This window comes from Sebastes fasciatus, chromosome 10, assembly GCF_043250625.1.
Source record: "Sebastes fasciatus isolate fSebFas1 chromosome 10, fSebFas1.pri, whole genome shotgun sequence".
Lineage (NCBI taxonomy): Eukaryota > Metazoa > Chordata > Actinopteri > Perciformes > Sebastidae > Sebastes > Sebastes fasciatus.
In genome coordinates this window covers 9,073,181-9,101,147 of record NC_133804.1, presented here as the reverse complement: position 1 = coordinate 9,101,147, position 27,967 = coordinate 9,073,181, and the positions used below count along the sequence as shown (strand labels likewise).

General features: G+C 39.3%; 2 protein-coding genes across 3 annotated transcripts; one reads left to right on the top strand and one right to left on the bottom strand.

The window, feature by feature from the left end:
* Positions 1-2,576: 2,576 nt before the first annotated feature.
* On the bottom strand, positions 2,577-12,129 carry cab39l1 (calcium binding protein 39, like 1). The gene is made up of 9 exons (XM_074647947.1): positions 11,792-12,129; positions 11,142-11,302; positions 10,896-11,060; positions 10,595-10,713; positions 9,012-9,180; positions 8,865-8,924; positions 8,714-8,779; positions 8,435-8,578; positions 2,577-7,180 (listed from the first exon to the last, which is right to left on the bottom strand). Exons 2-9 carry the CDS (start codon positions 11,256-11,258, stop codon positions 6,989-6,991), a joined length of 1,032 nt encoding a protein of 343 aa, XP_074504048.1. The 5' UTR covers positions 11,259-11,302; positions 11,792-12,129; the 3' UTR covers positions 2,577-6,988.
* A 2,787-nt stretch (positions 12,130-14,916) lies between these two features.
* Positions 14,917-25,426, top strand: phf6 (PHD finger protein 6). Of its 2 annotated transcripts, XM_074647944.1 has the most exons (12): positions 14,937-15,077; positions 17,186-17,248; positions 17,945-18,109; positions 18,641-18,742; positions 20,082-20,215; positions 20,323-20,369; positions 20,709-20,869; positions 21,503-21,646; positions 21,769-21,873; positions 21,964-22,097; positions 23,459-23,588; positions 24,626-25,426. In XM_074647944.1, the coding sequence occupies exons 2-11, from the start codon at positions 17,246-17,248 to the stop codon at positions 23,586-23,588; spliced, it is 1,125 nt and encodes a 374-aa protein (XP_074504045.1). In that variant the 5' UTR covers positions 14,937-15,077; positions 17,186-17,245; the 3' UTR covers positions 24,626-25,426. The 2 variants fall into 2 exon arrangements, with proteins under 2 accessions (XP_074504046.1, XP_074504045.1); XM_074647945.1 differs by lacking the exon at positions 17,186-17,248 and having other exon boundaries at positions 14,917-15,077.
* Positions 25,427-27,967: the final 2,541 nt, after the last annotated feature.

The following is a 27,967-nucleotide window of genomic DNA, read 5'->3' as shown; positions in this document are numbered from 1 at the left end:
ATCTCGTGAACGTCTGCCAGTGATAAGAGGAAGAAGGTTAATTATGGTCACATTTTGGAGCAGTAAACTTAGGGTTAGTTCATGCGTTGAGGATCATTTTGCATTACATTTTTTTAAAAGATGGTTCTGCTGGAGGAATAATCATTTTTGGTTCAAGTAAGTTTTGCAGGACTTATATTGACCTCCACACAAGACAATAGAGTGGCAGCCTATTGAGCCTCATGGTGGATACCTCCTGGTAGGATGGAATGTGTCCCAGTGTTTTGAACTGGGCTTACTACTGGGAGGAGGGGTTATTTTTAGCTTTATTCATTTGCATCACTGGATAAATACGTTTGACAAGACGTAAGCGGCGGCGGACTTTGTTCAGAATAATATTCTGGAGATAAAAGTGCATTTCAGTGTATACAAATTAGGGCTGTCAATCAATTAAAATATTTAATCGCGATTAATTGCAAATTAATCACACATTTTTTTTATTTGTTAAAAATGTACCTTAAAAGGAGATTTGTCAAGTATTTAATACTCTTATCAACATTGGAGTGGGCAAATATGCTTGCTTTATGTAAATTATGTATATATTTATTATTTGAAACCAATTAACAACACAAAACAATGACAAATATTGTCCAGAAACCCTCACAGGTACTGCATTTAGTATAAAAAATATGCTCAAATCATAACATGGCAAACTGCAGCCCAACAGGCAACAACAGCTGTCAGTGTGTCAGTGTGCTGACTTGACTATGACTTGCCCCAAAACTGCATGTGATTATCATAAAGTGGTCATGTCTGTAAAGGGGAGACTCGTGGGTACCCATAGAACCCATTTTCATTCACATATCTTGAGGTCAGAGGTCAAGGGACCCCTTTGAAAATGGCCATGCCAGTTTTTCTTTGCCAAAATTTAGTGTGACTTCGTAGCATTATTTAGCTCTCTTCCCGACAAGCTAGCATGACATGCTGGATACTGGCATTTCTAGTTTCACATGATATCAGTATCTTGAAAACTGAGCCCACTACAAACTCCGAAAGAGAGAAGAGCGGCTGGGCCCGCCGGCGGGTCGTCAGAGTTTTAAGAGGGACTAGTATTTGATTCATCATTTAAGTCTATCAAATGTCAGAATATTTGCAAAAAAATAGTGGCCACCAGAATTTCCCAGGTGAGGTCTACAAATTGTTTGTTTTTATCCAACTAACCCCAAAGTGTTCATTAAGGGGACCTTTAAGACTATTTTGTTACATTTACTGCTCCCTAAGGCAAGAATGACCTTCCATGCTCAACAATATTCAAATGTAAAGCATGTAAAACGGAGAAAACCTTTTTTTACGATTAATTTAATATTATAAACTGTTTTCCTGTTGATCCACTAATTGTTTCAGTACTAGGCCATAGTTAGTTCCTACAGTTGCATCACAGAGAGCATCTTGACCAGCTGCATCACTGTGTGGTTTATGGAAACAGCACCGCCATGGACCGCAGACGCCTGCAGAGAAGATAATCAGGACGGCCCTACCATCTCTGCAGGACATCTACCACCGCAGAAGAGCCTGCAACATAATCAAGATAATAAAGAGAACACATAATAAATAAATAAAATAATTATAATATAGTAATAATAAGTATATAAATAATAATACAAATTCCACCCATTCCCAACACAGGTTTTTCACCCTCGTGCCCTCTAGTAGGACGAACAGAAGTGTGAAATGCAGGACAACCAGAATTTAGCAGATATTTTTCTATTATTCTGTAAAATGTATATTGTACATAGTATTCTTTCTTTAACTAATGGTTTGTCTGTATTTCTTATTTGTCGTGTTTCCTTTTAAACGACATTCAGACTGGAAGCAAAAGGAAGAATTTGATTCTACATGGAAACTTGTTTTTAACTGTGCATATAACAATAAACACTTTGACTTAAACCTGCAGTAGGCAGAATGTTTTTGGCATCATTGGACAAAAATTCCCTAATAACCTTTCATCATATTGTAATTCAAGTGTTCTGAGAGAAAACTAGACTTCTGCACCTCCTCATGGCTCTGTTTTCAGGCTTTCAAAACTCTAGCCCGTGACGGGATTTTGGCCAATCACAGGTCATTTCAGAGAGAGAGCGTTCCTATTGGCTGTTCATTCTATTATAATCTGGTTTCTTCAGTTCACACCAATCCTAAATGGGTGATATCTTAGATCAATTAAAAAATCTTAGGTTACAAATGTATACATTTGCATAAACTATACAAATAAAGTAATAAACTGAATCCCAGGCTATACCCAGGGAATGCACACCAACAGAGGTGTTTTCACCTGGCTGGTTGAACCTCGGATTAGGTAGATGTTAGGTGGAGCTACGCTGATAATTGAGTGAGGTCATCGAACTACATGTAACAATCAGAATGTCTCGCCCTAACAGATGTACTACAGTCTGTACACACCCACACAGTAATGAAAAGGTCTAATCAAGTACATCAAGTGAAAACACCTCTGTGGGTGGACCCTACTGCGCCACTCATGACGGGCAGTAGTGTGTCCACTAAACTGCTGAAGCCGTAAAATATAAAAAACATTAAAAAAATTAATTGCCATAAAGTTTTATTTTCATGAATGCTTTCACACTTTTATAAAGTTATGTACACATAATTCGCTCCCATGGTAAATGAGGAAAATATCCAGAGTGGGGAAAGAGAAGGGAAAAAGAAGGCAACAGAGTAAAAAAAAAAAAAGAAAAAAGTAAAGCACAACAAATATTGAAACAGAGAACTCTAAATCATGAAATATATATAGTATTGATCTTAAGGAATTTTTGTTGACGTCTACATAATATTGCCAGTGATTTATATACTCATAATTAGAGGTAGGGTTATAGAATCATGAAATGCTTTGTTGGTACAACTAATACATATTGGGCCAATTGTTGCCAACAGCTCCTCCTGGTGGGAAGACTGTGTACAGCATGTCCTTCCCAAATTGATGTCACGACTGGACTTTTAAGAAAGACACCCAATTAAAAAAAAAATATTCTGGATTATTTCTTTTTACACACAGCAGTCAGATAATCTTGGGTATTATTACAGCAAACGTTTGTCAGCAAGCTGTAAATTTGTGCTCATGGATATTAATAATGACTCGTGTCTGTGGGGGGGGTAAGTCCAACGCATTAATATAGTTTTGAAAAATTGTGTTTCACATTAAATAATCACAAAGGAGTTGAAAAGTTGTCAGGATTTTTTAAGCAACTGAACCATGGTGACATGACGTGGCAGGACTTCAGTCTATTTGTGCGTTATGTTCCACATTCACAGCAGAGTTCCCAAATTATATATGGATCCGTAAAAAGCCTGATGATGACCGTCTGGTGCAGTGTACCAAATAGTGAAGAAAAGCTAATTAACCACAACTGAAAAACTCGTCTGAGTGTAGTCTATTAAAATATATATTTACACTCACAGTAGAGCATAATGCTGTTGGTGATAGCGCTACACTACATTAGATGTGGATCTGAGAAATTAACTAGTAATGCATTTGGGACTTGAAATGTACATTTTTACCCTTTTCATATCAACTTTGGTTTAAAAAGGTCTGGAATTTTACATAATCATTACGATCCATTAAATGTCTTTAAATAAGGCAACGTTCATTACAAGGTACCACACTGCAATTCATTATGAATTAACGTCGGTGTGGCACCACCCAATGAAATATTTAAGTTTAAAAATCTGGTTTTCCATTGTGAAAACCAGGTTCGCAGTCCCTGTTCAAGTGTGAACATATATATCAAGTTCAGGCATGCATACAAACCACTGTTGAGTATTTTAAACTGTCAAATAAAACACCTTGTCTAGGAAGGAAAGGAAAGAGAACACTGCATTTGCAAACTCAAATCCCATGAGGTATAGTCTAGAGGACTGTGCGCACAGACAACGGATTTCTTGAAATCCCTAATATGCCATTTTAGTGACAAAAGCAGAAGTACGGCAACTGTTTCAACAGAAGTCTTTCTAAGAAATAGAACTAATCAGTGATGCACGCGAGGAACTCAAACAAATTCAGTGCTCGTCATCCAAACAAACTTGGTTTCAAAGTGCATGTGGTTGTTTTGACATCTGATAGGATGTGCTTTCTGATGCATCGCAGGCATGTTACAGTGTATTCTATTAAAATGGATTATTATAATCAGATCAGAAAGACATGACATTTACGGTCCTATGTCTTAGCATTTGCCACTTCTTTTCTTTTTGTATTGTTTGGTGTTAAAGTAACTGTATGGATGAGAGTTATTGTTTCCATGAGATTAAAGGGATAGTTCAGGTGTTTTGAAGTGGGGCTGTCTGTACTTTGGTGAATCCGAACCAACCAAAGGCACACAATAACACATACAAAGTAACAGGAGTTATCGCACGGAAGCAAAGCAATGTACTGCTGTGGACGGGGCCGGCAGCAGACACTTTTAGACACTTAAAAGAAAGGCTCTCCTAAAAAAAAATCTGTTTAAGTGTACGCTATATTTACAATATTTTCACCACTTTACCTTGCCGTCGTACAGCCCTTTCTGACAGGGAACTGAAGCCGTTGTATCCATCTATGCTCCCTCCAAAGCCACCAGACTCCATTGAAAAAAGCTGTAATTTGACCTTGCAGAACACAGGAGTGGCTGGTCTGGTCTACCGCTGCCTCAATCGGTTAGTTTGTTTGTGTTATTATGTGACTTTGGTGAATCTGAAATAACCAAAGTCACACAATAACACATACAAAGTAACCAATCGAGGCAGTGGTAGACCAGCAACACCTGTGTTTCGCGGAGTAAAATTACTGTCTTTTTCAATGGAGTCTGGTTGCTTTGGCGAGAGCATAGTAACGGCTTCAGTTTCCCGTCAGAAGCAGACTGTATAGCTGTGTCACGGCAAGGTCAAGCGGTGAAAATATTCTAAATGTAGCGTACACTTAAACTGATCTTTTAGGTGGCTGAAATATGTTTTGCCGCCGGCCCCGTTCACAGCAATACATCGCTTTGCTTCTGTGCGGTAACTCCTATCTGTTTCTCCAAGCTGGGGGCGTGCCGACCATCATCTACTGTAAGTGATACACTGACTGTAGATAAGTACGTCATACAACCCCACTTCAAAACACCCGAACTATCCCTTTAATTTGATCTAGATCATTTTAGAAAAGTATTCCTGTCAAATAAAACGTCCATTACCTACAGTCTGCCAAATTCTTAAATCCAGTGTAACAGATGTTCAACATGTGTCAAACATGAAAATAAAATGAGGGAACTTCCTGATGAAAGTTAGTATTAAGTCTCGTCAGCACTAACTTTTAACGACACATCATGCCATCATATGAATATAATAGATTTAGTGTAACATACGTATGATGCATCTTCATGGGCAACACCTTCTTGTAAACTGCAATATTATTTATTGTGTTATGCAGTGCGTAAGTTGTAAAGGAGAAATGCCCAATATGGCATACATCAAGTAGTTTACAAACCCCATGAATCATTGTTTTAAAATGAATCGTTTCTATCTGTGTACTCAGTACGCGAGGATGAGATGGAGTGCTCCCAGTAAGATCAATTGGTATATCCTGGCTGTCCATGTTAGCGTTGGAATGGATGGGCCGGTACCCTGCAGCATTATCTGACGCCTTGTTTCTATTTCAGTCATGTAAGCCTCGCCTAAAAAAAAAAAAAAAAAATCACAGCACAATTAATTGATTCCTCTATGGTTTTGATTTCCTCTTCCTGTGCCAGCTAATGCATCGGCGAGTACAGGATCTGCAGGATCATTTGTGACCTCTGTAAGCTCACAAAGCCGACATTAAATCACCAAAAATTACTATGTGCTGACCGGGCAAATATTGGTGCCTTCAAATGGGATCGTGTTTACCGTGTTCACGAGATGAGTCCTTATAAAGCCCCCCTCTTGTGGTAGTCACAACCTCGTAAGTGGAAAGTCTGAAAGCTCCGAATTCACGAGCTGTGACGTGTTTGTTGACGTTGTCAGAAATGGCGATGGCCATGGAAGTAAATTTTTCGGTAGATAATAAGTTAATATATTGTAATTTTAGTCGTATATTGTTTTTCTTCGTAATTTTATAATATGTCTGAGGAAAATGTTGATATTCCCAACAGCCTCATCTTTTTCCTCTGTCATTATGCCTTTGAATTTAGTGCATTGTGTTACCCACTTGCTAAATTGTGAGCCTCTGTGGCTTCTAGACGCCGACAGTAACTTTAATATTGTTGTTGCTTAGTAGCGGTGTTCTGACAACTTAACCACTTGAACGCCGAGAATATGTGTACACGACTTCCCATGTTGTAAATACGAGCTCACGAGTTTCATTTGAAAGCACCATATGATCCACGTGTCTCTCTGCCAAAGCCGTATTTCTAAAGAGCATTTAAGTTCCCTGTACAACACAACAGCTCACAATAAGGCAATAAACCAAACCTATGCAATTAGTTAGACTAAACAATGTTCAGAGAGAGGGGTTACTGTGTGTTTTAAACTGTTTACCATGAAGATACATTAGAAAAATAATATGTTTTACTTCTCAGCTTCTCAATCTCTAAAATACAGACACGTTTCTGAGAGAGACTTTCAAGAACACACGCCGGCTGTGAATGGGGTGACATTTCTGTCGTTCTAAGGTCTCTGCCAGCAACAATGTGTGTGGAAAGGTAACAGTTTAAGGTCCAACATTACAAGAACGGACTAAATGCATTTCATTATCACTAAAGAAGAAGCACTATGGTTTAAATAACAGTTCTTGGCCCACTCAGGTTGCTGGATGGAAATCACCTCCACATCCACACTAAAAAAAAAAAAAAAAAACAAAGTGAAGGAAGTACTTTTTTTTCCTATATTTTGTGGTTAATATTAAATTTTAATGAAGCATGTCTTTTAGACTCTCTCTCTTAGCCCGCCGCAGCTCCAGCCACCACCTGTACATCTACCACCTGATGGAGCAGTCGTCCCTGCCGCCTTAAGCATCCTCCGCTGCTGTGGGCCTCTTCAGGTCCCGGATCTGCTTAACCAGATAGTTCTTCTCGTCGCAGAACTGCTCGTCCTCCGCTCTGTCGGTCTGGAAGTGGCTCAGGAACTCCACCAGTTTGGCCTGGTTCTTCAGCAGGATGTCCAGCACGGGCTGAGTCTTGTTGGGGTTTGCAACAAATACCTTTAACAAAGAGGAGAGAGACGATTTACAATTCAATCCAAACTTCTCTTAAAACCCCTTAATAACTCTAATGGCCCGCCGGCGGGCCTGGCCGCAATTCTGTCTTTCAGAGATTGTAGCGGGCTCAGTTAGCAGAAGATACTAATGTTTCATGTAAAACCAGAAAACCTCAGGAATATACATAAGGAAAATAGATATTGGTACCAACCATGTCATGCTATCATGTTGGAAAGAATGCTAAATAACGCTATGAAGTTAGGCTAAATTTTGGCGAGGAAAAACTAGCAAGGCAATATTCAAAAAGGGTCCCTTGACCTCTGACCTCAAGATATGTGAATGAAAATGGGTTCTATGGGTACCCACGAGTCTCCCCTTTACAGACATGCCCACTTTATGATAACCCCATGCAGTTTGGGGCAAAAAACATGCAGTTTTTTGAATGCAGTATAAATGTGTTATTTTTGCCTATTCTAAAATGGTGTATTTGAATATTTCTGCATACTCGGGTCCCTAAACAGTCTTGGAATTGCATAAATTGGGTATCACTGCAAAGCTGAGACTCTTGTGGATCCAATGAGCCCAATTGTTTTCATGTGACGATGTTAGTCCCCATAGTAGCCATTTCATTGTAGTGAGACCATTTGTTGAAAAATGGCCTCACTGTTTAAAATGACCTGTGGTGACCTCTAGGATAATCACAGCCTCATGAAACTTTACAGCCACAAACTAAAGACCTAGAGCATTCAGAGGATGGATGGCTTTCCTAGGTAGATTGACAATGAGGGGGTTTCTGAGCAGTTTCCAGAACAGAAGTGCTCGCCACCCAACACCGAAAAATGCAATTCTTGCAGAAATCTCCAAATGTCAAAAGTTTTTGATACCAAATCACAGCATGGCTTTTTCTATGGTATTCCTCAAGGTCTTGGTGTCTTAATGTGGTATTTTGGAAGGATTATTGATAATTTTTTATCATTTCTTGAGTGGCAAAAAATGGTTAAATTTAGCCCCAAATCTGTGTAACAAAAGGTATCGACCCAAAAATTGCTGAGACATAATAGAGCATGGAAATGGCCATCATATACTTCCATCATAATGTTCTAAACCATTATACACTTTCATGTTAATTAATTAATTAATTCATTTATATTTCTTATTAATGACTAGAACAACTTGACACACAGTGCTGAGCTGCATCTCAAACTAATTTTCAGGTTCCCAGCTTTCAGATGATGAGATCATGTTTTATGTGCACACCTTGAACACATGGAACGCTTCGAACTGGATGTTTCGGCTGTTGTCTCTTAGCAAGTTCATCATCAGCTTCAAGTTCTCTGCCCGACTGATGTATTTTGTCATGACAGTGAAGTTGTGTCTATCCAGGAGAAGTTCCCCAAGGAGCTGAAAAGTAGTATGCAATTACAACAATTCAGTAGGATCTTGTTTAAGTCAGTAAGTAAGGGAGCATATGCCAGTAACACTTGAATCTGAAGCTCAAAAATTCATTTTGATTTGACGGAGCAGTGGAGCTTCTACCTTCAAAGACTGTCGTTTGGTGACGTAGTTCTCAGAGTGCAGGAGCTTTTCGTATTCTGTAAACACCTGGGAGACATTTTACAAGTATATTAATAGGCACAGCATGGGCATTCTTTTGATTAAAGATCAAAATCCACACTAGAAAGCTCACCCTGTCATAATTGTTCTCCAGGAAATCCGCACACATAAGCTTGTGTCTTGTGAGGAGATCCTGAGAGGGAGCAGAAGAGAAAAAGATATTAGATAAGAACTGTTGGTATGAGGATGCAGGAAACAGAAACAAAATGCGGCAGCGCACCTTGAATGAGGCGAAAGCGTCTGAGGCAATGTCAAAGGTTGAGAGCTCCACATAACGGAAGAAGCAGTAGAAGTCTTCAGAAAAGAGCACCGTCCGTGCTAAGGGCTCGTGACGCAGGCATTCTCTCAGCATCATTCCACAGTTCAGAGCCACTTCTGCACTCTCATATCTGTACAGGTTAATACATGTCAGGCCCGGGTCAAGTCATTTGACTCATCAGAATTCAATACAGGCCAGTTACAAAACAAACGCTGTAGATGTAACACAAACAAAACAGCAAATAATCAAAGTCAATCCATCCTAAACACTTTCAACACTGTTAATGAGGCATTGAACTTGTATTTGTACTGATGAACATTACACTTCTAGGCCTTATTTGCCCTGGTGAGGTGTTTTTGATGTGCCTGAAGATAGCTGGCCAAGTAGAGTGCTACAGGAATGAGTCCTAAAACCTGGAAATGAGTTATCATTTTGGCCCTGCCGGTTCCCTCCTCTGGAAGTCAATAGTTTGTTTGAATAGTCTTTTGTTAGATGCCTGAAATAAGGTCTGTGGATAACACAAGCTGAAGAGATTTTAACGTTTTATTGTACGACATAAAAAAGGTCAATAAATATCCCACTGGTGAATTTTGAAGCCGTTATGTGTCTTAAAAAAGGCGGTTGCTAACAAGTGGCTAAATGAGAATACTCAACATCATCACTTTGACTCGTCCTCCTTTACAGCCTTGTTGTGTATACTCACGCCCATGCGACCGTGGTGTAGTTCATTTATAGCCTAACGTTAGCTTTATACTTATGCTGATTGCATTCACGCTTCAAAAATCATAAAAGTGGTGTTCATTTAACTTGCTGAACAAAACGTGTAATTATCATAAATGTGTGTTTGACACAGAGCTTATTTTCTGCAATAATCCAAAACCCAAAGGAAAAATCCCGTTGGCTTTTTGTTGAGGGAACCCAGGGCGATGCTAACTTCTTGGTTGGCCTACAAAAATATGTCATAGACGATTCAGCGTGCATCTAAAGGGAATCTATTAGCGGAGGAAATCATCTTACACATCAGTGTTAAATGTCAGGTTTTGATGTCCATCTCTGACAACCAAACTGGATGGTCCTCTTTAGAGACATGACATTTGGAACAAAGTTAAAATATAAGTGGCAAAGATAGCATTTGATCCGCTAACAGCAGCCTCAATCGTCCATAATGCAATGCAGCCGTAAGACATGCGCTCTTCGAGTAGGCAGGATGACTCAGTTGTTTCTTTTCTTTTTTAGAGCTGTAAAACCAGCACTGCTATCACTCTCTTCATCAACATGTGTTACCCACAGGTGAATGCAACATGTTCGCGCTCGTTCCTCTGGGAGTTGTTGAAACACATACTGTGTAATGTAGAAAATCACGAGGCATGTTGGGGTAAAGTGATTTCAGCAAAATCGTTTGAAAAAGCACCTAAAACTAAACAATTTGGCTACAGTTTAAAAGTATCTAAGGTTTGACTTATATGTACTGTACATCTAAAGCACTCACATCAAAACATGTATCAAACGCTGAGTTCCTGTAGCCTAAAAAAAGATGAACTTACCCTTTCAGAAGCATGAAGAGGATCTGTTGTTGCGTAGAGATGTATTCTACCGTGGGTGTACGGGTGCCAATCTGACGTCTCACTATATTGCTGAACAAATGAACCACATCCTTCTTCCCCTATAATAAAAAAAACACCCAAAAGCACAATAATGGCTGACTGGGTGCAGATGACATGCAAAGCCATTTTTTACTTTGGGCATCGATGTTCAAATCAGGCATACAGTGGGAGCATCGCTGTTGGCACACAGGGATCAATACTTTTTACACAGAAGTAAAGTAAAAGTACATTTCGCCCCCACCTCAAAATCAATCCTCTGCAGGTTTGCAATGAGAGCAATGAGGAGGTTGGTGTTGTACAGCTCCTGTGCAAGCTGAGCCACTGCTTCAGTTTGAGGCTCCTTGTCACCTGTTCCACTGAGCACCTCCTTCAGTGAGGCCAGGTTTTTGGACACCTCCTCTGCGACCTTAATTATGGGGAAATAGTTAATGACTATCAAGTCAGTTTTAAGAATAAGAGACATAAAATTTCAAAATATGAGACAGACCTTTTCACACTTTTTGCTGTCTCCAGCATCCATCTTCTCCATGTATGCCACATTCTCCTTCAAACTCCTCACTATGTCAGCTGGACTCTTCTGAGACTTCCCAAAAGGAAAAGGCATGATGACTGAAGACTGAAGTAATCCAAAGCCCCAAAATGAATGCCCTGATGGAATAAAACACCAGTTTCGAATAAAAGCAAGTCAACTTCCTGTACTGTACCTCTTTGCATCAGGAAATGGCTGAAAAAAACTCTCACCTGAAGAAAAAGCAACAACACAGCTACTGAAAGTCAACACTCAGAAACACTCAAACTAGAGAGTTACAGTGTTAAAGAGCATGACAGCGAGCACAGCTATAGCTAACAGTGCTAACACTAGTTTACACAGATAACACGGATAGATTAGCTGTAAAGTAACACTTCTACCATGTTGGAGGTTAGTTTCTGCAAGTTAACAGTCGAGTAACACCAGAAACGAGGATATATAACAAGAGGAAACAAGGCGGCAACAATGTCAATGTTACAGCAGCAAAGTTGAGCTAGCTGGTGACCTAGTTAGCTGTAGCAAAGAAACAAGCAAACCAGCGTCGGCCAGTGCGTGGAAAACACATAACACACTGCTGAAACGTCCACTTCATGCTGTCAAAGACTCACCGAGAGAAGTGTGGTTGTGAAGCTGAAGGAGGCTAAAGGTTAGCTAGCAGGATAGCCTAGTTGTATTTCTTTTAAAGGCTACTTTGAAGTGTCTTTAAGGTTATCTGAAGCTATCCAAACGTGGTGTAATCGTAGCTACAAGTTGCTCGAACAGACGACCTTCATAGCTGTGCTGTTTCATGTATAAATGTGTCTACTCGTGACCGTGTGTCTGCCTAGTAGTAGAGAGAGTGAGTAGCTGGGCTGAGCCTGTCTGACAACTTCATTTCCCTGTTCTCTCTTCTGGTGAAACTCTCGTCCTCTCCTCCGCATCCCGGGGACACTGGGCGGGCTTGTTTTGCTTTACACGATGACTGACACTAGTGTTGGCCAATCACTTTAAGTGAGGAGTCTGATCCGATGGAGGTGCGCATGTTTCAGTGTGAGCACATTTCAGTGTGAGCGGATAGATTAGAGAGTACACGGGAAGCCCCGCCTGCCGGACCGCCCCTGTGATAGTAATCAAGTGCACCCTAAATTCTAGAGAAAAGATAATGCGATGAGATTTAGTTCAGAAGTATTTCTTTTATTTTTATTGCAGATAATTAATTTACAAACATTTAGGCATTGTAATCTAAAATCAATACTTCTATCATACAAGGCACAATTGGATAGGAAAGATAACATAAATGATAAAAAAAATATATAATGACAAAAATAAAAGAGGTGGTAGAAAATAATTAAAGGAACAAAAAAAGACAGCCTAAATTCTCGAGAAAAGATATGGCAATGAGATTTAGTTCAGATGTATTTAAACGTTGAGACAGCCCTTTGTTTATCTTAGGTGTGTATGGAATTTAACTTTCATAAACAATTGTAGAATAAAAAAAGGATTATCACCTGTAAAACACGGGAGAATATGTATACCTATTAGCATTAGGTTTATTAGTAGTAATTCTCTTTATCAAGTCTTCAACATCAATTCAGTATAATACAATCAATTTTATTGCATTATATATATATATATATATATATATATATATATATATATAATAACAATGTTTTGCTTGTTATACAATATATATATATATATAAAATATAATATATATTGTATAATGTATATATGATTTGCTAATTCACAGAAGTCACAAGAATATTCTATATCCAATACATCCCTCTCTGACATGCAATCGACCATATTTGATGAAAACATTAAATGTTTATCAATGTTTTATCCTGCAGTTGGCAGAATATTTTTGGCATCATTGGGCAAAAATTCCATAATAACCTTTCAGCATATTGTAATTCAAGTGTTCTGAGAGATAACTAGACTTCAACACCTCCTCATGGCTCTGTTTTCAGGCTTTAGAAAATCTAGCCCGTGACGGGAGACTTTTACTAATCACAGGTCATTTCAGAGAGAGAGAGCGTTCCTATTGGCTGTTCATTCTATTTTAATCTGGTTTCTTCAGTTCACACCAAACTGGGTGATCTCTGAGATCAATTAAAAATTCTTAGGTTACAAATCTATACATTTGCATAGATAAACTATACAAATAAACTAATAAACTGAATCCCAGGCTATTCCCAGGGAATGCACGCCAACAGAGGTGCTTTCACCTGGCTGGTTGAACCTCGGATTAGGTGGATGTTAGGTAGAGCTATGCTGATAATTACGTGAGGTCATCGAACTACATGTACCAACCAACTGAACTACATGTACCAACCAAGCCCATGACGGGAGACTTCGGCTCAACATGGCTGCAGAGTCACAAACAAAGTAAACAAAGTCATGAGGAGGTGCAGAAGTCTTGTTTTCTCTCAGAACACTTGTATTACAATATACTGAAAGATTATTATGGAATTTTTTGCCCAATAATGCAAAAAACAGTTTAAGCCAGCATGAAACATGACCCGCTCTTAGGCAATAGGCTCAAGATTCAAGCCCTTTAATTGTCATTGTGTAGTACAACGAAATTAGATTGTGACAATCCCATAGGTGCTAATGAAAAGATAATACAACAATAAAAAAAGAGATAGTGCAATATAAATATAAAAAATATAAAAGATAATACAATATAAAATATAAAAATATTCAATTCAATTCAATTCAATTCAAATCACTTTATTTGTCCCCGAGGGGCAATTGTAGAGGCTCGTAGAGTAGTACAATTAAAAACACAATACAGGAAATTTTGAAACATCTTGAAAGTTAAAGGGACTGTTTGTAACTTTTAACACGTATAAATCTACCGGGTCGGGATCCCATGCGCGCTCACCGCGTATGCTGTTGGCGTGTGGCTATGCTGTTCAGACCGCTCCTCTGCCTGCCTTCACTCACACACCGCGCGCGTTCTCGCTGTCTCGCTTCACCTCTAGACGTGCATGCGCGCACACTCCACACTGCAGAAGAGTTAGTTTAGCTCTGAGAATATCTAGTGGTACAGTCGACGTTTGTGCAGAAATAAATGCTGCAGCTCCTCCGGACCAACAGAGGTTCTCCGTGTCTTGTGAAGTGACGGGGCTCCGCAGTGAGAAACGTTATCGTCTCCGACCAAAACTCGACCGGTGGCCGGTGTCTCCCTGCGGGCGCAGTTGGGACGCGATAACGTTTCTCTTCCTGCTTCAGCCCCGGCACCGACCCACTTTTCAACACTAGTCAACACTAGGATCAGCAGTGATTCATCGAGACACCTTCATCTGGTCAGCTAACATTACTGCCAAGCAGGTGAAATATAGTGATATTGTGGTTTTAGCTGACGTGTGTCGCCTCATTGTTTTGAGCGATGCTCGTTCATGTCTATTTAGAGCGAGCAAAGCGCGAGCCCGATGCTGACTTTCGTTGACTTAACGCCACAGGTGTCGCTGTTAACAAGCAATTCTGAAAGTTACAAATAGTCCCTTTAAAAATAATGATACTAATATAGTACTAATACTAGTAAAATAATTAAAATAGAAAATACAATACAATACCATAGGCTATCTGCTATGAGAGTATTTTGATACTTCAAAATTAAAGTAATTTTCACTGGACATTTTTGTAAATCACTTTCGTTTCCTCTATACTCCTATATACCTCCTGCATCTTTTCAGGTTTGAAACATTGCAACACATTCTCATCGGCGAGACATTTATTTTGACAGTCCTAGCAGGAAGTCCTGTTGTCTCCAGCTAGCTGCAGCTGGCTTGATGCTAGTGTGACTAGCTCACGATCACTGCTGAAGGACGGAAACAAACACAGTCACTGCTCCGATCACTCTCCCATCTTCTCCCACCGTCTCCCAGCGAGATAATATCATCCTAGCAGGTAAGATGTTTATCTGTGAGTCCTCGGCTGGATGATAGAAGATGGGTTGTGTGGCCTTATTGTGGTTTCCAGGGCCGTATTGGTGTCGTCCAACAAGCCGAGCTGCTCTCTCTGTTCTCAGGCACACATCATCACGTATGGCGCTCTTTACTTTACGAAGACCCGCCGCGCCTGTCATGATCATTTAACACATTTAAAGGGAAATAATCGCAGTTTTTCAGCTTTCAATTGAACCATAATGTCGAGAAGTGTCATATGTTCCTCCTCCCGACCTTTATTTCCCTGCATGTAAAGGCCTTTGGGTAGATTTCAGGGCGTTGAGACGTCCACAGTTGGATGTTTGTTGTCATTTATAGCTAGTTTAGTGGAGAAAGAGACACACACCCCCTTTAATTCAAAACTTTGGAGGAGGAAATTTGAAGCGCTTTTTTTTGTATTTCGCTTCTTCTTGTCGCAAATCAAACCACAATATCCCCAATAAGTAGTACAGGATTGTGATGTGAGAGCGTTTCATAGAAGAGCAGAGGTTGAAATAGAAGATATATTATCTGTTATTTACAGGATCAGTGTTGTGTGTGTTTGCTGTAGCCGCCGCAGTGAGATCCTGGCCCTGCTATCAGGGCTGTAATGGCTCTATCAAGGCGTCGCAGCACACTGCTATTGGGATTTGTTCAAAAAACACCCTCTTTTCGTTTGTGGACCATAAAGGATTATCTTTTTATACTCCTAATATTTAATATATCTGTTCTGTGTGTTTTGTGTGGACACCATCAATCAAACAGGCTGCAAAATGACAGCACACATTTGGAGGTTTGACCCACATGTATATAAATATACAAATTTAAAGGTTTAATAAAAATGCAGCTTAAAATTATACAATAATCAAATCACCCCAGCTCCTGGTATGTCTTCACTGCTTATCACAATATAGTCTAAAAATGCATATTTCCACTGATTCATATTTCTTTAGACAATAGGTAATATGGTTTCAGGTTGGAGCAGACTATGCAAATGGAAACATGTTGCATCATTTGCAGGAAGAAACTACTCATTGGGGGTTTGACCCACTCCTCTACTTTAAAAGATGGATTTGCATCCAATCTTGCATGATTTTTAAAGATCATATGTGGATTTTTATATACAATACAGAGGTTTTTAATAAAAATGCAGCTTAAAATTATACAATAATCAAATCAACCCCAGCTCCTGGTAATGTGTTTGTCTTCACTGCTTATCACAATACAGTCTAAAATTGCAATATTTCCACTGATTAATATTTCTTTAGACAATAGGATATGGTTTCAGGTTGGAGCAGACTATGCAAATGGAAACATGTTGCATCATTTGCAGGAAACAACTACTCATGGGGGGTTTGTCTGTGATTAGAAGTCGCCCCCTATGTGTAAGGTAAACTTGGTCTTCATATTTCCTGTTCAATCTGATTCATACCTTGGATGACTGTCGTCATCGCCAGCCCGTGTGTGTTGTGACGATGTTTTCTGTAACTGCCACCGTTTAAGACAAAACATAATCAACATTATTGATTAACCTCCTCAAACATAAGCAGGATCTCACAAAATTCTGATATTGGTCAGCAGTTTTCGCCGACACTTGTCCTGTAGATTTTTAGTATTCTCATACCACAGGCCATCAGAAACTCTCGTCAACCAAAAGGAACTAGGATCAGATTGAAGTTAAAAGTGTCGAGCTGTAGTCCTGCAACAAATGTGTGATCTTAACAGTGTTTGTAGGACACAGGGCTCCTCTGTGGTGACTTTCATTGGAGTGCCTTGGAGTCGTTTCGTTTCCAGCTGTTTCTGGGAAAGAGTTTCTAATGGCTCCCTTCCAAAGGGTTTTATTATTTCACAATGCTCACATTTAGTTGGTAAAAGAACTTGATGTCCAGAGTTTCAATAACTCTGACTGTAAGGGATGTTTAGCAAGGTTTACACATGTTTAGCCTATCCCTAGTTATCAACACATTAATAACTAATAATTAATAACTCAATACTCTGTTATGATATTACCCTACTGTTTTTTTTTTCCTTCTTTTGAATATGTGACCACAACTGTACACACACGCACCTCTACACATACAAAAAACGAAGCATTCGAATACTGATTTGGAGGTCGATTACCATGGCAACGGTCGAAGCTTCGAAGCATTCATGGTCAGCAGCTCTACTGGGCATCACCAATGTATTGTATAATTTCAAAGTCTTATGGCATCCACTTTGAAACAGATATGAGCTGTGATTATGAGCAAGATGTATGACGAATAGGGCGGTGTATTGGCAAGAATCTGGCGAAAACATACGTATCATGATACAGGGGTTACGATTCAATATATTGCGATACTGTAAGTAAAGCGATATATTGCGACTTTTTTTCTTCTTCTAATTTTAGGAAAACTGTCAGTATTAAGAACACATCACCATATGCACCATATTACATTTGCATTTATCACAGTCCCTGTAACATCCAACATCATAGCACTACTTTGAGAGGGCACATCTCTCTGCCAATGAAATAAAGTATTGACTGAGTTCATCTTTGCACGTAAACTATTAATTAAAAATGTATACAGTGTTTTTGAGAACTGATACAGTATCAGAAAACATAATATTGCGATATTCTATTTTTTTCTATATTTATTTACACCCCTAATGACGAATACATCAATGTGTATGAAAGCTGTTATAATGATATTATAGAGGACATTGCAAGGCAGTGTTACCAGATGATTGAGTGAGGTGGACATTTGTTTTTTAGAACTGCCTTGATAATACTGTATCTATTTAAAAGGACCTCCCAGCCTGTGTAAAGTTATCTTGTCGATCTCACCTTAACATTTTTATTTTCATTAGAGACTTGTCCAAACAGAAAAGCCTTTGGTCATGTCAGGACAGAGGAAAGGAGCTGCAGCGCGGCTGCTCAAATGTGCCTTCTGCAGAACCAACCACCGGGACAAGGAGTGCGGCCAGCTGCTACTGTCTGACAGCCAGAAGGTGGCAGCCCACCATAAGTGCATGGTGAGAGGAGCACACTGTTCTCACCGTTTTTAACTATGTGATCCTTCAGCATTAAGTCATGCTTACTGGAAACCCTTGTCACATATGCAGAATAGGAAACAATTCAGCCAAAAAACTGTGGATTTTGTATTTTTCCTGTTGTTTCAGTTGTTTATAAGCCTGCAATAAGTCAGCATTTCATGAAGCAAAAATAACAACATTTATTTAGCAGAAAGAAGTGATTTATCTCCCATAAATTATCATGACAGGCTCCCAATTTGTCTTTTGTCCTCTGGGTGATCCTGACCTCCAGGTTGAGAAAACACTGCCCTACAGCCTCTTACATGCCATCTGAAAAAATGTGGCAAATGCAGTATTTTATAAGTAAATCACTGTGAAATCAGCTCTGATGCTAGTAAACACATGACATCTGTGTTAACCCCCGCAGTAGTGGGAAAAATGGTGCATCAGCAGTAGTACATATCATAATCATCATATCAAAAGACTGTACAAACCAAGTTAAATTTTTTTTTTTATAAATGTCCCATGCAGCTTTTCTCCTCTGCCTTGGTCACATCTCACTCAGACAGCGGCAACATTGGAGGATTTTGCATTGAGGATGTGAAAAAGGAGATCAAGAGGGGAAATAAACTGGTAAGTACCCGCTGTCCCTCTCTGTGAACTATTAATGACAGAACAGAGGAGTGGAGACGGAGAGTGTTATAAGGCCATGAGGTTGAACTTTGATACGGTGTTCCTATCAGAGTTTATCATGTGGAAACTGAATGTATTAAATTACTTGTTGATGTTAACAGTACTACACGTCCCAACACTGTGCATATATGAGAATATGCAGAAGCTGCTTTAAGGAACTAATAATAACTAATGATGATGCATGTTTTTATACACAGCTGTTTACTTGAGCATATGGTACCGTAAATGGGGATACCTGTCCTTCTTGTACACACATGGTGTATATGGATGTATGCAGAATAACTATGTATGTTTCCTGCGGAAGAGGTGTTGATACTAGAAGCATTACAGCCAGCCCCTCTCAAGTCTTATCTGTCTTATATTTAATTTGGGCAATGTCAGCTTTTTCCATCTAAAAAGATCTAGATTACACATGTTTTGAATGAGGTTGAGGCTCATTCCTCAATCTGACAAACTGTTGAATAAGAAGATGAACAGCTGCACTTGAATGTGTTTTTTCATGTATGTGAATACATACACTGAAATGGACACTGAAATGCAATTTAATCTAATTAGTAGCATGTCTATTTTAATTTGCACAACGTGTATATTACTGTAAGTTAATATCAGTTTCATACATTTTATTTTAGTTACTTAATTATAAGGGTTCTGGCACTAGCTCATGCCATGATGTTATATGAAACTATTCTGTAAAAGATCACCCATATATATTAACAGGTACAGGGTGTATTTATATACAAATCTCTAAGCAATATGTTTTCTTTAATATATATTTATTTTTACTTTCATCCACTTCAACCTACATATACGTGTTTTTATTGTAAAGTCTATATAGAGTGTTTCTAGATGCTAAAATATGATAAATAATAAAAAATGAAAACAATATAAATAAAAAAATGAATAGTAAAAATGATAAATATAAATAAATTATAAATAATAAAACATTTAATATTGGTAATGTTAAATGGCAATATAAAAAAAATTAATTTTACAGTCTAGCAAAATTACTTTTCTCTTGTTTTTATAATCTTGTTGTGTGCTTCTATGCTATCATGATATTTACATATGTGGCCTTTCAGACAGTTGTGTCTGTCAGGGTCATGTGATCTTTGGAGAGAAATTATTATTCAGACCCACATCTTAAAATCAGATTTGACATTATTAATTAACCAACCATATTACTAGTGGTCAGCTACTTTGAATGAACATCAAAGGTTGTGGAAGTACATGTGCTTGGCAGTGTTCCTTGAAGATGTCGGTGTGTTTCCTTCCCTGTCAGATGTGTTCTTCATGTCACCGACCGGGCGCTACGATCGGCTGTGATGTGAAAACGTGCCGGAGGACGTATCACTATTACTGCGCTCTGAAGGACAAAGCTCAGATCAAAGAGAATCAATCACAAGGGATTTACCTGTAAGTCACTTTGCCTTTTGGACTCTTCTGCGCACAAATCTACATAAACAAAGACGTTATTCATTCATGTTATATTAAAATATATTTGTTTTTGCCCCCGAACGTAGTGTTTACTGTCGCAAACACCGGGATGCCGCTCACGATGGCATTCAAGGTAAGGTTTACTTTAACATCTGTCGTATCACTCGGCTGAATGGATGATTGGATTTACAGCTGGGTGCCTGTTTTCCCTGTCAGTTGCAACACAAACACCCGCATGAATTTGAGTTGTTTATAATGATGACTGTCTATTTCTATATCATTATATATCAAATTCTAATACGACCCCAAACAGCTTACAGCAACCGCCCCAGTTATCTGTTTTGTGCTTTAACATTTAGTCTGATGAAGTTCTTAATGTGATTTTTGTGTCTAAAGTGTCGGTCCTTTGCTTAGATATATCTTTTATGAAGAGAATAGTTTGTCCTGATCATGATTGCTGGTTTGTCATTAGATGAAGAGGAAGCTGTGGCCAATGATTCAGACTCATTGCCTCCACAAAGTAGGGGCAGAGGAAGGTTTGAGAAGGGGAGGGCCAAGGCGGGATCTCGTGGCAAATCGGAAGACGCCCGCTCCACTTCCTCGCAGGCTGCAGACGAGGAGAGTTCCTCCCATGTAAGTCAACACCATAGACTGTATAGATGGACGACGCGTCTCCACTTCCTCCCACTGTACACAAGTGAAGCCTATATATCCCGGATACGGGATATCCGGACTGCCATCTTGAGATTTTCACGTCATTTGGAGCCAGAGTCTGCGCAGTAGTGATCGGGGGTTGGAGCCGCGGTATCGAGTTCCCGCCCACATACCTGCCTGAACTGGCAGCTTGTCAGCGAGAGAGAATCACAGCTGACAATAATGACGTCTCACCCCCTTTTTATAGCATCAAATAACTAATTAAAACCAAAATTATCAGAAAAATTAACACTTGAACATACATCAGCATGATAAGAACTACCTAAATGACAGAAACCATCTTTGGGAAAAATGTATTTGACTTTTTAGTTTGGCCCATGTCCCATCTGCTAAAATGGAGGAGGCGGGACTTATGACCTATACTGCAGCCAGCCACCAGGGGGCGAGCGTGATGTTTTGGCTTCACTTTTGGGGAGCTGTAATGTAGTCCATCTTTATACACAGTCTATGGGCAACCCGTCTGTTCACGAATGCAATCTGTGCAATTTCCTTGAACGATCTGTTCGCTGTATTCGGCCTCCGTGTTTTGAGTGTTGTTTCCGTGTGTTCTAGCGGGACAGGTCCCCTCTTCGGGCCAGCCCGGGAGATGGCGGCCAGCGCTGTGGCTTCTGTCACGCTGGGGATGAAGAGAATGAAACGAGGGGCATGCTTCATACCGATAACTCAAAAAAAGTGGCAGCACACTACAAGTGTATGGTAAGATTGTTGTGTGTGGGGATGTCTGTTTGTGCAACATGTTGCAGAACCCTTTATATGCTGTAAATGTGCATTTACAGCACTGCCACTTTTATCTCTCTGTAATCTATGATCCCTTCCAGCTTTTTTCATCGGGGACAGTGCAGCTGACCACCACGTCACGGGCTGAATTTGGAAACTTTGAAGTGAAAACAGTCATCCAGGAAATCAAGAGAGGGAAAAGAATGGTGGGAAGATTTGTTTAACTTCTAAACCGTTATGAAAGAGTTTTTAAAAACTGCGTATAGTTTTAATAAAAAAAAAAATTGTTTTTCCAGAAATGCACTCTGTGCACTCAGTTGGGCGCCACCATCGGGTGTGAAATCAAGGCATGTGTGAAGACCTACCACTATCACTGCGGCCTGCAGGACAAAGCCAAGTACATTGAAAACATGGCACGTGGAATCTACAAGTGAGCTCAACTACAAATAAACACACTTTCAGTTCAAAATAAAGTGCTTTCGCTTCACCAGCAGAATTACACAACATCATTTGACTATATGATTGTATTATGTATTTTGTACATGGAGATTTTCTCTTTATGTTTACAGTTATTGTTGCCTCAAGATCATTTGCACTTTGCTGCTAAGTTTTATATATGATCATCAGGTGACAATTATTCCTTGAACGCCATTATTGTAAAGGTTGTTCACAACTGCCGTCTTTATTATGATAAGCTTTTAATTTAAACGTGAAAATATGATAAATGTTTAACCTGCACACCTGAAGAAAACCATAGACATGGTCATCCTAGGCTGAATCACAAAGCTAATTAATGCCATTCAGAGACTGCTTTTGTCAGAACTAGGGCTGTATTTAATCACGATTAATCGCATGATTGTCCATAGTTAATTTATCTGTTAAAAACGTACCTTAAAGGGAAGTTTATCAAGTATTTAATACTCTACTTTAATACTATGGGAGTGGGCAAATATGCTTGCTTTATGCAAATGTATGTATATATTTATTATTGGAAATCATTTAACAACACAAAACAATGACAAATATTGTCCAGGAACCCTCACAGGTACTGCATTTAGCATAAAAAATATGCTCAAATCATAACATGGCAAACTGCAGCCCAACAGGCAACAATATGATTATCAGAAAGTGGGCATGTCTGTAAAGGGGAGACTCGTAGGTACCCATAGAACCCATTTTCAGGTCAAGGGACCCCTTTGAAAATGACCATGACAGTTTTTCCTGGCCAAATTTTAGCGAAAGTTCGGAGCGTTATTTAGTAAAAGATTAAGCCTTCTAAAACGAAAATGTATGTGTGTGGATGTAGCCTGAGATTAAAGGTGCCTTAAGGAGTTTTCTTGTAAACAAATTTAGATTTAGATTCAGTGTTACGTGACAAAATGCACTGCGTGTATTCTGGAGGCCTGACAAACATTTCGGATTAATTTCCTTCCTCCATAAAACATTTGAAAAGCCAATTTCTTTTTAATGTTGTAGATTTCGCCTGGTTTACATCCACATTAGCTAACTTGCAGTCTTCCTCTTCCCCGCCTTTTATTACATCTACGTTTCTTGTGTGTTACCACCATTGGCTGTTTGTCAGTGGAATAGCCTGAAACTAGCAGCAGGATGTGTATTGCATCGCCAATGAAAAACATCATAGGGCACCTTTAACTCTACGTCTTTACACCTTGACTGAACCACATCAGAGTTTAAGTGATCACTGGTTTGCATTAAACTAATAATGGCTTGGCTATTACTGTATTTTGTTACTTACAAGCCCTCCTGTGTGTGTGTGTGTTGTTTTTAAAGACTATATTGTAAGAACCACAGTGGCAACGAGGAGAGGGATGAAGAAGATGAGGAACGAGAGAACCGCAGTAGACAGAAGGCAGCAAACAACCACGGAGGAACACCGTCAACGCAAGTGAATGGCAACTAGGTATGTTATATTAGTGGAGGTTGCACACAAAAACTATTGTTAAAACATTAAAAGTGTCCACATTTAATGTCAGACATGAGGTTTCAGTGATTTTTCCTATTCACCTTATGCAGCCCCGCCCCTTTTTTCACTTCAGGTTTGAAGGCAATTGTGTTAGTTCTTCCGGTTAAGTGCCAGCAGGGCTATTAAGCAGCTACGATCAGATGGTTTTACCAGAGACGGTTTTACAATACCACATCCATCAGCCATCACTGACTGGGAGGATGACATACGGAAATGGCCTGAAATCACATAAGAGTACATTTGAGTGTCTCACGGTTTAGATGAGGAGCTACAAAAGTACCGAAGCACACTGGCAGGTCAGCATACAAAAGCACGACATGTCTACAGTGTTTCTTTGAACTCTCACTGCCAGATAGATGCAGAGTAGACAAAGGTCCGCACTACAGAGTTGAAATTTATAAAGAGTCTTCACTGCGGACCACAACAATGCTCAAGCTGAAGCACCTGTTTTCCACTAACTAGCTAGCTAGCAGATAACTTGCGTTAGACAGCTAAAACTGGCTAGTTGGCTAGTTATCTATTGACAAATTACTAGTTATAAATAGCTATGACTAGTGCTTGCAAGCTGCTGGCTATAAATATGGCTAGTGCTAGCTAGCTGCTAACTATAATAGCTATGGCTAGCGCTAGCAAACTGCTAGCTATCCGTCGCCAAATTGGTGGTTCTTGATTTAATATCACTAAATTATTATAGTTTTTAGTACCCAGTGGTTAAACCTGCAGGTCGGACCTGTGTCTACCCATTCTAGCAGTGAGAGTAATTACAAAAACACTGTTGACAGACCGGCTGCTCTTACACAGCCAGCGGCTCCGAAAACATCGGTGCAAATTTCCAAAGGGAAGTGAGAACACAACATGACGCAGTGCAGAAGCACCCTAGTTCAGGCAAAAGAATAAGGTGAATAGCAGCAGTGGAATTGCAATAAACAGAGTTTTAAAGTGTCCTTCTCATTTCATTGATGCCGTTTTTACAGGTTGGCCTGATGGACGTGACGCGGGGTGAAAACAGAAGAACTCAAAGACGAGGGCGAGATATTTTTTATACTGAATCTTAGCCCACTCACAAAGTCGTGGTCTACAAGCTCCCACGAGTCCTTCACACGGTTTCCTCCAGTAAATGGACATGATGTCCCAACGTGCACCAGATGTCTTCTACATGTGAAACCCTGTTTTGAGTTGACTGGACGAGCTTTTCACAGACTGGTGGTACTCTGCAGAGCGCCGGACTGCCGCAGGATCATGAAAAGCCATGGCTAACCTTTCCCAAGAGCCAGTGATGGGCTCAATTTCAAATACATGTATTCTTTCCGTGAATAAGAGCTGATGGACTGATCTTCTGATTGTCACTCACTGCCCATGTCCCCACAGATTACTCTCGCTCTTCCTTCGCTTCTAAAGGACTCACTTTTAAGAGGGGTCTGTTTGTTACTAGTCTCTCTATCAAGTTGTGCAGTTTGATTACCTTGTTTCTGTAATCACGTCTTAAGAATACTCTTTTCATGTTAGCTTTTCTTTCTTGATATGTAATATTTTGCTACTGTATTATCATGAGTCATTTTGAATATCTGGATTTCAGACAGTTGCATTTACAAGTTTCGCCAGCATGCACTTGGATTCTCCCACTGTTCAAGGTGGCATTTTTTTATTTAGCTACTAAAGGGCAAAGTAGAGCTCTTTAGAGGAGTTGGCTTGACTTTGTTTGATGTACTGTTACTTGTATCTCTACAAATGTATCCATGAATGATTGGAAATAGAACATATTTTATTTTACACATTTACCGCGTGAATTGAGTCTTTCATTTGAAAGTGTGTGCTCAAAACACAGAGCAGCACTCATGGCTGGTTACAGGGCGCTAAAGGTGAAGACTTCCAGTGAGGTTTGAAGAGTGAGGAATGTCGCACTGCTGCAGTGTCATAAAGTCAAACCTCTCCATTCACAGCAAGGCTTAACATGCTCCCATCAGAGCTCCAAATTAACACTCACACTAATGCTTCTACTTTCAACTGTCCCTGACTTGACAAAAATTGTCCCAAATTGAAGTTCTTTTTCTTGCGTTTAACATAATAAATATAGTTTTATTTTAAACTATGTGAGTTAAAGCAGCAGTGGGTAGAATTGGAGCAAATATAATTTTAAAAAGTATTTTTATAAAATGGTCACTATATCCTGACAGTAGTGCATGAGACAGGTAATCTGAAAAAATATAATTTACCTCTGTGTCCTCCGGTGCTCCTAATGGCGTCTGCAAGATTTCACAGACCGGAGGAAAACAACCAATCAGAGCTGAGCTGGAGCCTTGCCGTCTCTGAGCAGCTGTCAATCACTCACAAACTCTGATCAAACGGTCAAACTAGGCAGCGCTGATTAAATATGAATTAATATCCTGTTACTGTAATGCCTATTTCTCATATAAAAAGTTCTCATAAACATCTTGTAGTGTACTGTTTAGCTGTAAAACGAGAAGGTGTGCGCCGGCTGGTGGGCGGTGCTTGGTATTTCTTCAACTGTTCTCAACATGGCTGCCGGATGACAAACATTCTCATTTTACAGCTAAGCAGTACACTACAAGATGTTTCTGAAAACATTTTATGCTAGAAATAGACATTACAGTAACAGGATATTAATTCATACTAGTCTATTTTACTAGAACTAGTGTAAAATGAGAAAGTTTGTGACCCGGCAGCCATGTTGAGATCAGTTGAGGAAATACCAAGCACTGCCCACCAGCCGGAGCAAACTTTCTCATTTTACAGCTAAACAGTACACGACAAGATGTTTCTGAAAACATTCGAGGAGAGAAATAGGCATTACAGTAACAGAATATTAATTCATATTTGATCAGTGCTGCCTAGTTTTGACCGAACAGCCAATAGGAACGCTCTCTCTCTGAAATGACCTATGATTGGCCAAAGTATCCCATCGCAGGCTAGATTTTCTAAAGCCTGAAAACAGAGCCAAGAGGCGGTGCAGAAGTCTAGTTTTCTCTCAGATATTTTGAATAACAATATGCTGAAAGGTTATTATGAAATGGTTGTCCAAAGATGCCAAAAATATTCTGCCTACTGCAGGTTTAACTTGAATAATTGCATTGAAAACTGAGACTGAATAGCAACATTTTAAATTGGATTTATAAGTTGTGTTTTATCATAATGAAATTGAATTCTCTGCTCTGAAAACTGTATTTAATCCTCACTGAAAAATGAACTCACAATTCAATTTCAGTTTACTGAGAGACACATCCGGTTGTTGAGGAAGATCAATGAAGTGCAGATTCACCAAACTCTGGTCCGTGTACGTTTTGATCCAAAGTGGCAGAAACAAGAACCGACTCAGCGGGCTGGTGGTCCCTGAGTCTGAAGCCTGGTTTAACCTGTGTAACAGCAGCAACGGAAAACCGTTGCACAGGTTAGACACAGTTTGCTCATATCAGCAAACTTTCTGTCTAGCTCTGGGGTGAAACCCGGCTATAATGTCAGTTTCCATTTATACACAGACGACACACAGATTTATCTAAGCTGTGATCCTGCAAACAACTATCAGAACACTGTCAACTTGCTAAACTGCTTTCATGACATCTGCAAGGGGCTGTCTTATTTTATTTATTTTTTTTATTGAGAAATTTACATTAAATTATGGCATCGTACAGAACAGGGAACAGACAAGCCTGAAAATTGGCATACAGTGCATAAGAGTGTGGATGAAGAGAGAGAGAAAAACAACAACAAAACAAAACAAAAAAAGTAAGGGAATGTGGAAATAGTGCTAATAGCGCTATAGGGGTTCTCTGTAAGGTTAAGGTCTTCAACTAACATTGCTTCATAGCTTCATTCTTTTTCTTCATATGTTTCAGAGATGAAAAGTAAAGACACAGCTCCTTATGAAAAACATAGACATTTGTTCTTGATTTCAGGAATCTATTTTTATGTATAAAAAACTTTCCAAATATAATTATGGAATTGAGTGCCATATGTATATATATATATATATATTTCTTTTTTTTCTTTCTTTTCCTCATTACAAAATAAAATAAAATGAAATATGGATAAAATAAAATGGATAGAAAAATAAATAAAAAAACAAAAAATAAATAAATAAATAAAACTTTAAAAAAGCCAACATAACGTGGCAAGATCAATATCATGTGATTGTGTACAGTGTGTTCGCTTGAAAGGGGTGGGGGTGGCTGGCTGTCAGTGCAGGGTGCAAATCAAATTAAAGGGACTATTTGTAACTACGCGCATAAATGTAGCGGGTCGTCACACATGCGCGTTCGCGTGTAGCCGCTGTACCCTCCTCCTCTGCCTGCTCGCCTTCA

Coding starts and splice junctions, on each gene's coding strand:
- cab39l1 (XM_074647947.1), bottom strand. CDS start 11,258: ATGCCTTTTCCTTTTGGGAAGTCTCAGAAGAGTCCAGCTGACATAGTG. Junction 8,925..9,011: donor ACGCTTTCGCCTCATTCAAG/GTGCGCTGCCGC, acceptor GCTCCCTCTCAG/GATCTCCTCACAAGACACAA. Junction 7,181..8,434: donor AAGCGTTCCATGTGTTCAAG/GTGTGCACATAA, acceptor TCTTTGTTAAAG/GTATTTGTTGCAAACCCCAA.
- phf6 (XM_074647944.1), top strand. Junction 18,743..20,081: donor TCAAGAGGGGAAATAAACTG/GTAAGTACCCGC, acceptor CTTCCCTGTCAG/ATGTGTTCTTCATGTCACCG. Junction 22,098..23,458: donor ATGGCACGTGGAATCTACAA/GTGAGCTCAACT, acceptor TTGTTTTTAAAG/ACTATATTGTAAGAACCACA.